This window comes from Phocoena phocoena, chromosome 20 (genome assembly GCF_963924675.1).
Source record: "Phocoena phocoena chromosome 20, mPhoPho1.1, whole genome shotgun sequence".
Lineage (NCBI taxonomy): Eukaryota > Metazoa > Chordata > Mammalia > Artiodactyla > Phocoenidae > Phocoena > Phocoena phocoena.
Genome location: NC_089238.1, coordinates 17,667,275 through 17,680,104, shown reverse-complemented (window position 1 = coordinate 17,680,104; position 12,830 = coordinate 17,667,275). Strand labels below are relative to the sequence as shown.

General features: G+C 64.1%; 1 protein-coding gene across 1 annotated transcript; it reads left to right on the top strand.

The window, feature by feature from the left end:
- The first annotated feature begins 344 nt into the window (after positions 1 to 344).
- Positions 345 to 12,170, top strand: LRP3 (LDL receptor related protein 3). The gene is made up of 7 exons (XM_065898995.1): positions 345 to 417; positions 2,327 to 2,374; positions 7,687 to 7,825; positions 9,178 to 9,392; positions 9,854 to 10,970; positions 11,215 to 11,347; positions 11,586 to 12,170. The coding sequence occupies exons 1-7, from the start codon at positions 345 to 347 to the stop codon at positions 12,168 to 12,170; spliced, it is 2,310 nt and encodes a 769-aa protein (XP_065755067.1).
- Positions 12,171 to 12,830: the final 660 nt, after the last annotated feature.

Here is a 12,830-nt window from a genome sequence, read left to right as displayed (position 1 = left end):
GGCCAGGGGGCGGCAGGGCCGGGCGGGCTGCGCGCCGCGGGGCATGGGCACGCCGGGGGCCCCCGGGCACAGGCCGGCCGCGGGGCGGCTCCCGGGGCGCGGGGGCAGCGGCGGGCAGGGGTCCTCCCTGGCGGCCGCCGCTGAGCCCCCGCGGGGCCCGTGACGCCGCGGCCGATGTGGCCCCGCACGCGCTGCGGGCCTACACCGCCGCCTCACAAAGTCGCCGCCGGAGCCGCCGCCCGCACCCGGGCCGCAGCCGCCGCGGGAGCCCGAGCCCGAGCCCGAGCCGAAGCCGCAGGCGCGGGTCAGGAGGCGGCGTCCACGGGCGGCCGCCCGGCCCCGGCATGGAGAAGCGGGCAGCCGCGGGGCCGGATGCGGCGCCGGGCGCCCGGGCGCAGCTCGCCGTCGTCTGCCTGGGTGAGTGGGCCGCGCGGGCACGCCGGGGTTTGTCCCCTGCCTCTGTAGCTCCACACCTCTCCCTGGTCGCACCCGGGGCGCCCCTCTTCCCCGGTTGCGGCTGGAGTTCCCGGAGCGGGCACTGCGAGAGCTCCCGCCGGAGGCCGCGGAGACTGCGGCTCCCAGGACCCCGGCCTGCAGGGGTCGTAGGCCTGGGAGGGCGCCTCCGGCCGCGGAGCCCCGGCTCCCGCCCGGCTCGGAAGAGCGTCCGGGAGCCCGGGTGAGCGGTGCGCAGGGCGGCCCGCTGTGCAGGCGTCTGGGGTTGGCAGGCAGTGGCTTTCTGCCCGTGCTTAGCCTGGTGGCGACGGGGGGTCGGGGGCCTCCGGAGCTGCGGACAAAGGCGAAGCCAGCCGGGCCGGGGCCGGTGGCCCCCTCAACAAGGAACTATTTCCTGCCCAGAGTGGGTTGGGGGCGGGAGCTAGCCGGAGCCGGGATCAGGATGCCGGGCAGGAGGCAGCTGCTAGAATGACTCCTGTTTTCCCTTTGTGGCTTCACAGACCCAGCGGTGCAGGCTTCATCAGCCCAGGTGGTGTGTCTGGGGAGGGCCGAGGGACCCATCCAGGCCTGGCACCCCTCCAGCCCTACCAGAGTTTTTCTGTCCACCTTTCCAGGGCCTTGTGTGGGGGAGCGGGGAAGGAAGGAGTTAAATCCTCAAGCCACATGGCTCCTTTATTTACCATGATGAAGGAGGGAGGCCATTATCTAAGTCCCGGGTCATTAGGGGACACCCTATGGTGTCATTAGTGAAGGCTCTGTAACCCCAATAGGTTGGTTGAAGCCAGTGAAATGACAGTAAAAAAGAAGCCTGTTCATTTTAGGTGGCACCCTCCTCTACCCCCAAGAACCCAGGAGCTGGGGGAAGGCCCCTGCCTTAGCTGTGTGAGCGGGTCTCAGTAAAGGCCACGGCCCCCAGAGTGCCCACTCTCCAATCTGACAGTGGTCACGTGCTGCTGGGTGCTGGGCTTCCCCGGGGAGCAAGGCAAGGGGCAGACCCTCCGGCCTTCCCAAGGCCCTCCCTGCCCAGATGGGGCATAGGCTCTGCCCAGCAGAGCCTGGGTGTCCTGCTAGGGGGCAGCTGGCCCTGCTTCCTCACCAGATGGGGGCTGACCCCTGCAGAGATGCTCTCTGCTTCCCTTGACATCCTTGATGTTGCGGAAGGAGGCACCCCGAACCCCTGGAAGTTGAGTTTGCCCATATCTTCCGTTCCCATCACCCCTGAGGGAAAGCAGTAGATGAAAGCAAAGGGCAAATCCCATGGTGGTGGGTACTTGAAGGGGTAGGTGGCAGGCAAATTCTTTGCCTCTCTTCTCAAGGTCAGCATGGCACAGTGAGGAGGACCTTGAACCCTGTTAGCTGTGAGTGCCTGTAAAATGGGTGTAATCAGAACTGTTTCCCTCCCTCCCTGGCTGGAGAGGCCCCTCAGAGGGAGAAAGCCCTACAGGGTGGTAGGAGCGCCCTTGACAAGCAGGGCCCCTGCCCAGGTTGAGCAAGGGCCTCTCTCTGAAGGATGGTCCAGGCCCATGGTTCCCAAGCCTGAGAGGAAACAGAAACACACCCCCTCCCAAGTAACTTAGAATTCCCAAGTGTGGCGAGTGGCAGGAGCTGTCTGGTGCAGTCAGGCTTGCACCCTGCTCTCTTCCGCTGTGGGTGTTCAGGTGGGTTCTGAGATCCCCGACGTTCTCGCTTCTGCCCATCCCAGCAGGACTGGGGTGGGAGCACAAGTCTCTGTGGCAGCACTCTGGGCCTTACCCTGAGAGATGAAGAGAACCAGTCTGGAGTTTGGGCTGTGTTGACCTGTGCCCCAGGTGCTTGAGCCCCAAGAGCCACCCACCTCCCCCAATCCACTGAACTCTCTCTGTGTCTCCCGCAGTGAACATTGTTCTCACCGGGCGGCTCAGCAGCGCCGTTCCTGCCTTAGGTGAGTAAGATGCTTCTCCCCTTCCTCCCTTCCTCCCTGCCCTCCTGGCTTAGTGACCTCTGAGTACCAGCCTTCAGGATCCTGGCTCCACCCCTGAGGTCACCTGGCCTTTTTCTACCTCAATCCCTGGGAATCTTTTCTGCATCACAAAGGAGCTGTTTGGCATTGGGCAAACTTACACCTCTCTGAGTCTCAGTTTCCTGTTCTGTAAAATGGGTGCAATAACAGGCCCTACCCCAAAGCCTGCTTATTAGGGTTAAATGGGCAAATGAGGTAAGATGCTCAGCACAGCGTTGGCACATGGTGGCCTAATACCGCTAGGAAACTGTCACAGCCCACACAGTCGACGGGTTGTGCTTCCTGTAGGCTGTAGGGTTCCCAGAGGGCCATGGGGCGCCATGAGATGCCTGCCTGCCTTAAAATTATACCTGGGAGTTAGTTGATAAAGATACGGCTGAGTGACAACACCGAGAGACCAAAGCCATTGATGGAGAGATTTATTACTTATGTGTCTTGTGAGGAGAGCACATGCCATGCCACATAGGGTCACAGGGGAAATACCAGGTTTGGTCAAGGCAGACATAGGAGTGAGGGGAAGGCCTAGGCCAGAGGCTTGATTGGCGTTTCAGCGGGAAAGGCAGGGCAGGGCAGGGCAGGGGACTAGCTTAGGACTGGCTAATTTGAATAATTCCCGAGGGCTCTGGGCTATGGGGGTGGTCTCTCGGTGCCTGGTACCTGACCCTGGGATGAAATATTGGCTTGGTGTGTGAGTTAGATAAGAAGGCAGTGAGGAGATTCAGCCTCGGATCAGCCAGTCTGCCCAGGGAAGACCAGTTTCAGGCAAACTGGTTTGCAGGAGCGAGGTAAACACTTTGGCTGATAGTTTGGCCCTGTGGTTAGTGGATGCCAGATAGACATATGGAGTCTAAGAAAACACGGTTAGAAGTCCACGGCTGCCTCCTGCCTGTCCGCGTGGGTCCGTCCATCCACTAGCCGTCTTTGTGCTTGGGCCTCGTGCCGAGCACAGCAGAGGCTGCCAGGAGCGGCAGGGAGGCTGAGGCCATCAGGAGCATTTGTCCTTTGCTGAGGGGGCTGCCAGGGGTTGGCGAATGCATAGGCCCAGGCCCCTGTGGCCCTTGGTCCCGCTGTGAGACAGCTGAAGGGCCTTGGGAGCTGGAGTCTGGGGGCCGCGGACTTGTTCGCTGTGTGCTGAGCTGCATCGTGGGGCAGGAGGTACCCGGGATTTCTAGTTCTGCTCAGGGCCCGGCTTGCAGCAGAAACCCACTGAGGCCGGCTCGGAGAGGGCTCTCTGCTGGCTGCGGTCCCTGGGAGGGGGAGGCTCAGGGTCCACAGAGGCTGCTCTCACGGGCCCGTCTCTGAGACGCACCCTCAGCCCCCTTCTCCCCGCCCACCAGCTCCTGCTTCCGGCAGCCTGGTCTCCTCTGCTGACTCTGCTGGCCCAGCACTGAGCCAGCCTCGGCCCTGCCTGGCGTCCTGGCCCCCACAGCTGACCACCCAGTCTCTCCACCCCAACTTCCAGGAGAAGACTGACTGACCTCACCTGGGTCAGGTGTCTGTGGCTATGGTAGAGAGTGGGCATGGGGAAAGGGCACGTGAGGGCGTCAGGTCTTATAAATGTGAACCCAGGCCGGCCCTCCTGCTGGTGTAGCGGGTGGGCACGAGGCTAGACGTTTAGAAAAGAAATGCTCCAGGGACAAGGTCCACGCCTAGAGCCGGGAAAGACAGCCATCCAGGTCCACCCTCGTGTGTGGCCGCCAGCAGGGTCCAGCTTGCCTGTGCGTGGCGCCCCCCGGTGTCCTGTGTGGCCCCAGGTGGTGGTCTGGGGCTGGGACTGTCCTGGAGCCCATCGCTGACCCTCTAGCATTGCTGAGGGAAGTGGAGACCGGTTCGTGCCGCCAGAGGTGCTTCCCTCCACCCAAAGCTTCATGCCGCTGCAGTTTTCAGGCTTTCCCTGCGATTCCTTCTGTGAGGAGGCCAGATCATCACTGTCTGGCCTGCCCTTTCCCAGCCCTCGCTGGGCTCAGACCCCCCCGCAGGGCCCAGCTGGGCTGCCCGGGAACCTCACAGGTTTTTGCCTCTCCGACCCCGTCCTGCCCCAGGTTGTCAGGCACTAACTGGGTCGGGCCACCCACCTCCCGCACCCCAGACTCTGGGCTCCGCCTTGTGGCCACTGTGACCCGGCGGGGTGGTGAGCCTGGGCAGGGTCTTCAGGCTGTTCTCCCCTCACCTGGCAGCTGCGCCCAAGTGCTTTGGTGGGGCTCCCAGCTCCCTGTCATTGGTTACACCAGCAGGGTGTCCGAAGTGACGATGGCCTCTGGAAACCAGATCTGTACTCTGCGCGTCCTCAGGCCTTGCTTGTACCCTCTCAGGAGTATTTGACGTCTCTCTGGACCAGGAAAGAAGGACACTGGTCTAACAGTGCTCAGTCATCCCTTGCCCCCTTGAGCGGGCCACCTCAACCCGAGGGCCGAGCAACCTTCTGCCCGAGTGAACATAGGTCACCTCCAGTTAAGCTCAGACAGACCTCTCTGACTGCCCCTAAACACCCGCCAAGGCCCTCCACCCTGCATCGGTATCTCCCAGCTCCCCTTGCTGCCCGCCCATCATCACACACCCCATCACTACCCTCACCTCCCATGGGCATCCCCCCTACTCAACCCAGCGCACGCATGTCTGCCTAGAGACTGCCGCTTCCCCAGATCTCCCAGCCACCCTGAGACAAGCAGCACCCACGGACTCCATTTCACGGACGGACAAGCTGGGGCCTAGGGTGCAGCCGTGTATCTGGCAGTGTGGCCCCCAGGACTGGATTCACGAGGCTCTTTCCCCTGCCTGTGCTTGGGTCCTGGGGTGGTGGTGGAATGCGGGTGAGGCCTGCCGTCACAGAAACTAGAAAGCCTGGGGCCGGTGGTCTGACCTGAGGATGCCCTCCAGGCCCATGGCCAGGCAGCGTCCATTCTGGGGCCCTGCACGGACTCTGGCCTCCCTCCTGCCCCATGGTCACTTTGCATGGGCCAGGCCGACGGCTGCAGAAATCATGGCCTCCGTGGCCCCCTTTGGAGAAGAATAAACAGTGACTGAGTGACACTGCTGCCCCCGACGTGGGAATTTCTGGGGCAGCCAGGGCGCACTCAGGGGTGAGGCTGTTTGGGGGATGTGTTGTCAGGGGCTTTGCTGAGGGGCAGAGCTGGGCTGGCAGCTGTCCAGTCATCTGCTCCTGACTAGGCTGGTGGTTGGAGAGACAGGCTTCCCTACTCGTGAAAGAAGGGCCAGACACAGGTCCTTGCGGGCCTGGCTTTCCCTGGCCAGTGTGGGAAACCTGGCCTCCATGAGTGCTGCATCCCATAGGGGAAGCGTCTGGGCCAGGGTAGGTATCGCTTTGCCTCAGGCCTTGTCCTGGGGGCGGAGGGGACAGGGGGTGACTCCCACACTGGCTGGTGGAGCCTCCAACTCCAGGGGTAACCTCTGCTTTAGAGACTCCCTGTGGGGGGAAGATGTGCTCCCAGCCCTGCCTGGGAACCTCCCACCCAGCACCCTGTAAGAGGAGAAGCCTCTTCTGGGTGTCATAACCTCACACCTCCCAGGGTGTCCCCAGGTCAGCACCCAGCATCTCTGTGAGGCCCATAAAGCCGGCGGCCTCACCCGTCAGAGGGAACATGTTGCTCAGGCCCCTGGCCGCCCCTCCGTTTGTTTAGTCCTTACCCTCCTGGGCTGTGAGAAATCTGAGGCCCAGGGAGGCTGGCCTCCCAGGCCACACTGAGTGCCAAGCGGAGAACCCTGGCTCGTACCTCGCCGACCCACGGCTGTCGCTCTGACGGTGACCTGAGCGTGGTCAGCCTCGCTTTAGGGTCAGGGTGGGTGTTTCTCTTCTAGTCCCCTGATGCTCCTGTGAGCCATTGCCGGGGGCTAACTCCCTGCTAGTCACAGTGTTGGATCACCCGGACCTCCGCGCGTACCCTCCTAAGATTGTGGGAGGTGTCTGGAGGGCTTTCACTCTCCCTTCTGTACCTGAGCCCTTTGGGGTTTCAGAGTCTTGTTGAGAGCTAGCAGAGAGACCCTACTTCCAGGGCAACGGTGGAAGGGACCAGGCAGTGGGAGAGAGGAGGTGGTATTGCTGGGCTCGGGAAAAGCGTCATCATTTGTCTCCCCCAGCCTCAGTTTCTCCATCTGTATAACGGGCCCCACCTGTGCTGCCGACTGTCATGAAGATCAGATGAAGAAGTATGACTGAGGGGCTGTGAGGGGTGGGCGCAGCCAAGTGCAGGGCCTTCCGGGTCCTGGGAAGGCCAGGGCACACCAGGGCAGGGTTTGCCGCCTTTAGGCTGGGTGGGCTCAGCTGGGAAGCAGAGGGCACGTGTAATGATGTGGGTAAAGTGAGGCCGGTGGGGCAGGGCACAGAGGCACTCGTCACCCGTGCTGGCTGGCGTGATGCCCTGAGCTCGTCCCTGACACAGTGTACGGTAGACACTTCATCAGTGCGTCGGCTCGAGGCTGGCAGTGAGAGGCCGAGCCCGTTAGAGGACCAGGGTGGGCCCTGACTTACCTGCTGTGTGGCCATGGGCAGCTCACTTACCCTCTCTGAGCCTCGGTTTCCTCATCTGGTTACAACATCCACCCCGGTGGCTTCCCACTTATGCTCAGGATAGAACCCAGATGCCACACAAGGTGCCATCAGACCCAGCCTGCACTTCCAGCCACCTTGGGACATCGGGTCCTCCTTTCAGGCCTGTTTTATAATCTTCACTTTACCGAGGGTATCTGCAGAGCCTGTCTGCTCCTTCCCCAGCCTGTGAGCTCCACAGAGCCAGGCTTTTGCCTGTCTTACGAGCATGCCTACCGCTTGTGCTTGCCATATAGTAGGTCTTCAGTAAATATGTGTTGGGTGAGCACAGCCCCTTCCCTCCCGGGCTGAGGCCTGTAGTCAGCCCCAGGGCGGGAGGAGGGGAACAGGCAGGGAAACATAGTGGGTCTGCCTCTGCCTAGGGCTGCAAGATTCTCCACTGAGGCACCAAGGGGAGTTGGTGGGCTCGCTCCCAGCCCTGCCGGGGATGAGGGATAAGACCTAGGCTCTGGGGCACAAGGTGGGCCCTCCTTGGCCCACGCCATACACACCACTTCCATGAAGTCTCCAGTTGTGGCCTTCCTCTTGGCCGTGATCACCTTGGCTGGCCTTGATCCCACCCCGGGGAAGGCCTGTGCTCAAGCCATGGGGGGCTCAAGTGTCGCCCTCCCTCACTACCCCCTCCCACCCAAAGGTGAGGCTAGCACCTCTCAGCCTCCTCTCCTGACAGCCGCCTGCAGCGGGAAGCTGGAGCAGCACACGGAACGACGCGGTGTCATCTACAGCCCAGCCTGGCCCCTCAACTACCCACCGGGTACCAACTGCAGCTGGTACATCCAGGGTGACCGTGGGGACATGATCACCATCAGGTATGGGGGCCCCGGGTGTGCCAGAGGGAACCGATGTGGGCCTACACACACTGAACGTGAGTGTGCATGTGGCAAGCCAGTGACCAGATGCGTGTGCACACGTGTGAGCACTCACGTGTGCTTGTGTATGTGCGTGAGCCCCACCTGAGCAGGTATAAAGGACAGGTGTGTGTGCATGTGTGAGCACGTGTGGTGGGCACGAGTGAGCAGATGTGTACGTGTGCAAGTACGTGTGTGAGTCTACACGTGCACGTGTATGAGTTGTATGCATGTGGGTGCATGTGAGCGTGACTGTGGGCCTCTGGTGCTGGCTGCCCAGACCTGGGCCTCGTCCTGCCCTGAGCCTCTCTCATGGGCTTGTGGGGCTGTCCGTCACCTCAGGCCTGCCAGGGAGGGGAGCCCTGGGACTGTGAGGTGGCAGAGGTGTCCCGTCTGTCCTGCAGGGGTGGCTTGAGGCCAGGCTGGCACTGAGCCCAGAGCACGTTTTCCCCAGGGGCCTTGGGGTGGTCTCGGCAGGAACGGGGACCAGGCAGGAGCCCAGGCGCTTGAGCTGCGGGGACATGCAGAGGGAAACGGGATGAGGTGATCAGATGGCGGAATTGAGGCTGGACCCTTGGACTGGGGAGATCGTGGGGAGTTACTCTCCTAAATGCAAAGCCCGGAAGCCCCCAGTCGCTCCGAGGCACAGGGATGTGATGGGCACTGTCAGGGTCTGTGCCCGTTTCCCTGTGGCCTCTGGGAGTCTCTTCAAAGACTCCATCCTTCCTGGCCCCCTCTAGAGAACTCCATGGCGCTGTTTATCCCGCAGCCTGGGCCAGGGGCTCCAGGGCCAGTGTTTCTCCCCAGGTGCTGAGCTGTGCCCCAGCCCCAGCCTAGGCCAGCCCGGTGCGCACGGGTCCCCTCAGTGTACAAGCCTGGGATCTGTGCAGGGTCTGTCCCAGCAGAGCCAGCATGGTGGGGATCTGAACCCTTGGGCCTTGTCCTTCAGGGGAGAGTGTAAGTGGAGGGAATTGCCTACGATGGGGCTCCTGCCTCCCACTCCACTTCGGCCTTGGGTTGGGGTGCCGTGTGTGTGTGTGCGTGTGCGTGTGTGCGTGTGCGTGTGCGTGTGTGTGTGTGTGCTGACCGAGGGTGGAGAGGCTGCACTGGGGCTGACGTGACCCAGGCTGTCCACACTGTCCTGATTCTTCACGGAGCCACCTTCAGACCCCTGGAGGGCCCACTGAGCAGCCGGGAGCGGAGGAGAGGAGGGACAGTGGGGCTGACCATCCTTGCCATGAGCTCAGGCATGACCGTTCCCTGCTGGCCCCTGGCCACCCACCCATGTCGGCGGCCCTCTCCGCCCCCCGCAGCTTCCGCAACTTTGACGTGGAGGAATCCCACCAGTGCTCCCTGGACTGGCTCATGCTGGGCCCAGCGGCCCCGCCCCGCCAGGAGGCCTTCCGGCTCTGTGGCTCCGCCATCCCCCCCGCCTTCATCTCTGCCCGGGACCACGTTTGGATCTTCTTCCACTCGGACGCCTCCAGTTCTGGCCAGGCCCAGGGCTTCCGTCTCTCATACATCCGAGGTGATGCCGGTGGTAGGGTGGGCGGGGCACCTCAGTGTGTGCACATGGGCTCCTGGGGGGCCAGGGCGGCACCCTCCATCGACCCACTCCCTGCAGGGTCTCCCCCAGCAGACCTGTCAGTTGGAGCCCAGTGTTGGGACGGAGACTGGTCATGTTGCTGCCTCAGGGTGGCTTGGAGCCCCTCGAGGTCACTGACCCCACTTCATAGACTTGGCCAGAGTGGGGAGCTCACCCCTTACCCCCAGCTCGGGTCAGGACCTGGGCCTGCCCTGGCATTTGGAGGGTCTCTGCCCCTCAGTTGGCCATGGAGAGTCCAGGGCCCTTCTCCCGGGATCCTGCCTCTCCCTGGACCCTGCAGAGGCGCTGCTGGGATGGGGGCACCACACGCCGGCTGCTGGCCCCAGGCTGGAGGGCAGCTCTGCTTGCCCCCGACTGTGTCTGCTACGCACTTCACCCCACAGGGAAGCTGGGCCAGGTTTCCTGCCAGGCTGACGAGTTCCGCTGTGACAACGGCAAGTGCTTGCCGGGCCCGTGGCAGTGCAACACCGTGGACGAGTGCGGCGACGGCTCTGATGAGGGCAATTGCTCGGCGCCTGCCTCCGAGCCGCCGGGCAGCCTGTGCCCCGGGGGCACCTTCCCCTGCAGCGGGGCACGCTCCACACGCTGCCTGCCCGCCGAGCGGCGCTGCGACGGCACTCAGGACTGCGGCGATGGCTCCGACGAGGCTGGCTGCCCCGACCTGGCCTGCGGCCGGCGCCTGGGCAGCTTCTATGGCTCCTTCGCCTCCCCAGACCTGTTCGGCGCGGCCCGTGGGCCCTCGGACCTTCACTGCACGTGGCTGGTGGACACACAGGACCCACGGCGTGTGCTGCTGCAGCTGGAACTGCGGCTGGGCTACGACGACTACGTGCAGGTGTACGAGGGCCTGGGCGAGCGTGGGGACCGCCTGCTGCAGACGCTCTCCTACCGCAGCAACCACCGGCCCGTGAGCCTCGAGGCCGCCCAGGGCCGCCTCACCGTGGCCTACCACGCCCGTGCCCGCAGCGCCGGCCACGGCTTCAACGCCACCTACCAGGTGAAGGGCTATTGCCTTCCGTGGGAGCAGCCGTGCGGGAGCAGCCGCGAGGGCGACGTGGACGACACGGGCGAGCAGGGCTGCTTCTCGGAGCCGCAGCGCTGCGACGGCTGGTGGCACTGCGCCAGCGGCCGGGACGAGCAGGGCTGCCCCGCCTGCCCCCCCGACCAGTACCCCTGTGAGGGTGGCAGCGGCCTCTGTTACACGCCGGCCGACCGCTGCAACAATCAGAAAAGCTGCCCTGATGGCGCCGACGAGAAGAACTGCTTCTCCTGCCAGCCGGGCACCTTCCATTGTGGCACCAACCTGTGCATCTTCGAGACGTGGCGCTGTGACGGCCAGGAGGACTGCCAGGACGGCAGCGACGAGCACGGCTGCCTGGCGGCCGTGCCCCGCAAGGTCATCACCGCCGCGCTCATCGGCAGCCTGGTCTGCGGCCTGCTACTCGTCATTGCCCTGGGCTGTGCCTTCAAGCTCTACTCCCTGCGCACGCAGGAGTACAGGTGGGCGGCGGGGCCAGAGCCTTGCTTTCCTCCTGTCTCTGGAGTGAGGCCCTGGGCTCACTGTTCGCACAGCTGTGGGCTTGTGAGCTGGGGCTCATCCACACGGGGCTTCTCAGGTCTGGGCACCTCGGGATGTCTGGATGGAAGGACGGGGTCCCACGTCCTGCTGTGGAGCCCCCGTGGGAGGCGGGAAGTGGGGGGTCCCCACAGCCCCGCCATGCTGCCCTTCTGCCCTTGCTTTCAGGGCCTTTGAGACCCAGATGACACGCCTGGAGGCTGAGTTTGTGCGGCGAGAGGCGCCCCCGTCCTATGGGCAGCTCATTGCACAGGGCCTCATTCCACCTGTGGAGGACTTTCCCGTCTACAGTGCGTCACAGGTGAGCCAGAGGGCGTGAGACCCCACCGGCCAGACCTCGGAAAACACCCGAGACAGGGAGGCCGAGGGGCCAGGTCGGAAAGCGTGCGGCCAGGCTGGTCCAGGGGTCGAGGGAGGCGGGAGATGAGGCCTGGACAGGGTGACATAGAAGGCCATGGCCGGGGAGGGGACAAGTTGGTCTCTGGGTCCTCGGGGGTCGTGCTGACCTCTGCCCCCTCAGCCGCCGCCCCACCCTCCAGGCCTCGGTGCTACAGAACCTTCGCACGGCCATGCGGCGACAGATGCGCCGGCACGCCTCCCGCCGCGGGCCCTCCCGCCGCCGCCTCGGCCGCCTCTGGAACCGGCTCTTTCACCGGCCGCGGGCACCGCGCGGACAGATCCCGCTGCTGACGGCTGCGCGCACCTCACAGACGGTGCTGGGCGATGGGCTCCTCCAGCCGGCACCGGGGGCTGGCCTAGACCCCCCGGCACCCCTAACAGACACAGGCAGCGCAGGGGCAGCCGGGGAGGGGCCCCCCGGCGCCCCTAGCCACGCACCGGAGGTGGGGCCTTCTGTGCCGCCCCCCTCGGGCCTGCGGGACCCAGAGGCCAGGCCAGTGCACAAGGACAGAAAGGCCGGCAGGGACCCTCTGGTGGACAACCCAGCCCCTGTGGACATGCCTCGGGAGTCCTGCTCGGCCCAGGGCCCTCACCCCCCGGCCCCCACTGCCGGCAGCACCCTAGGCCCCCACCCACCAGAGCCACTGGGTGTCTGCAGGAGCCCCCTGCCACCCTGCTCCCCAACGTTGGAGGCCAGTGACGACGAGGCCCTGCTGGTCTGCTGACCCGCCGGACACGCTGATGACCGCCACAGCCCCGCTTTGTAACCAGGGAATACACAGTCGTTTCTACCCTGCCTCCGTGTCCTTCTTTCTTACGGAGAGGCCCACCCAGAAGCGCAGCCAGCTTCCTGCATCAGCGCCCTGGCCCCCACTGCTGGGCATGGTGGGCAGGGGACTGCAGGGGGTTGAACGTGGGGCGAGGGTGGAGTGATGAGCCCGCCCTCTGCAGGGCCCCAGGGTACACAAGATACCTTGGGGCCCATGCCTACCTCCCCTGACTCTATTCTGGGAATCCTTTTCCAGAGAAGTGGGAGGGCCAGGGCAGGGCTCCCTGGAATGTTTCCTGTGGCTTCTCCCTTTATTCACCCTGTGGGGCACCAGAGCTGTCCCTGGACTGAACAGGGACATGGGTACATCAGACCTAGTCCATGGTGGGCACTCTGGTGGCACTGAACCCTCCTCCATCCTCGCAGCAGGCCCCGGGGGAGCTGGGCTAGGAGGCTTCTGCCCCCAACCTCATGCTTGTGGGGTCAGCGCGGGCCTGGCCAGGTTGATGCCCTTTGCCCTCTGGCTGAGGGGTCAATCTCCCAGGCAGTACTGCGGGGCTGGGAAAGTGGGCACAGGGTAGAGAAAGCCCATGGGGTCTCCTGCAGGTCCTGAGGC

Excerpts from the sequence above, each read along its gene's own strand:
- LRP3 (XM_065898995.1), top strand. The coding sequence starts at position 345 with ATGGAGAAGCGGGCAGCCGCGGGGCCGGATGCGGCGCCGGGCGCCCGG. Across the intron at positions 10,971-11,214 it reads CTGCGCACGCAGGAGTACAG|GGCCTTTGAGACCCAGATGA; the intron begins GTGGGCGGCGGG and ends CCTTGCTTTCAG. Across the intron at positions 11,348-11,585 it reads CCGTCTACAGTGCGTCACAG|GCCTCGGTGCTACAGAACCT; the intron begins GTGAGCCAGAGG and ends CCCACCCTCCAG.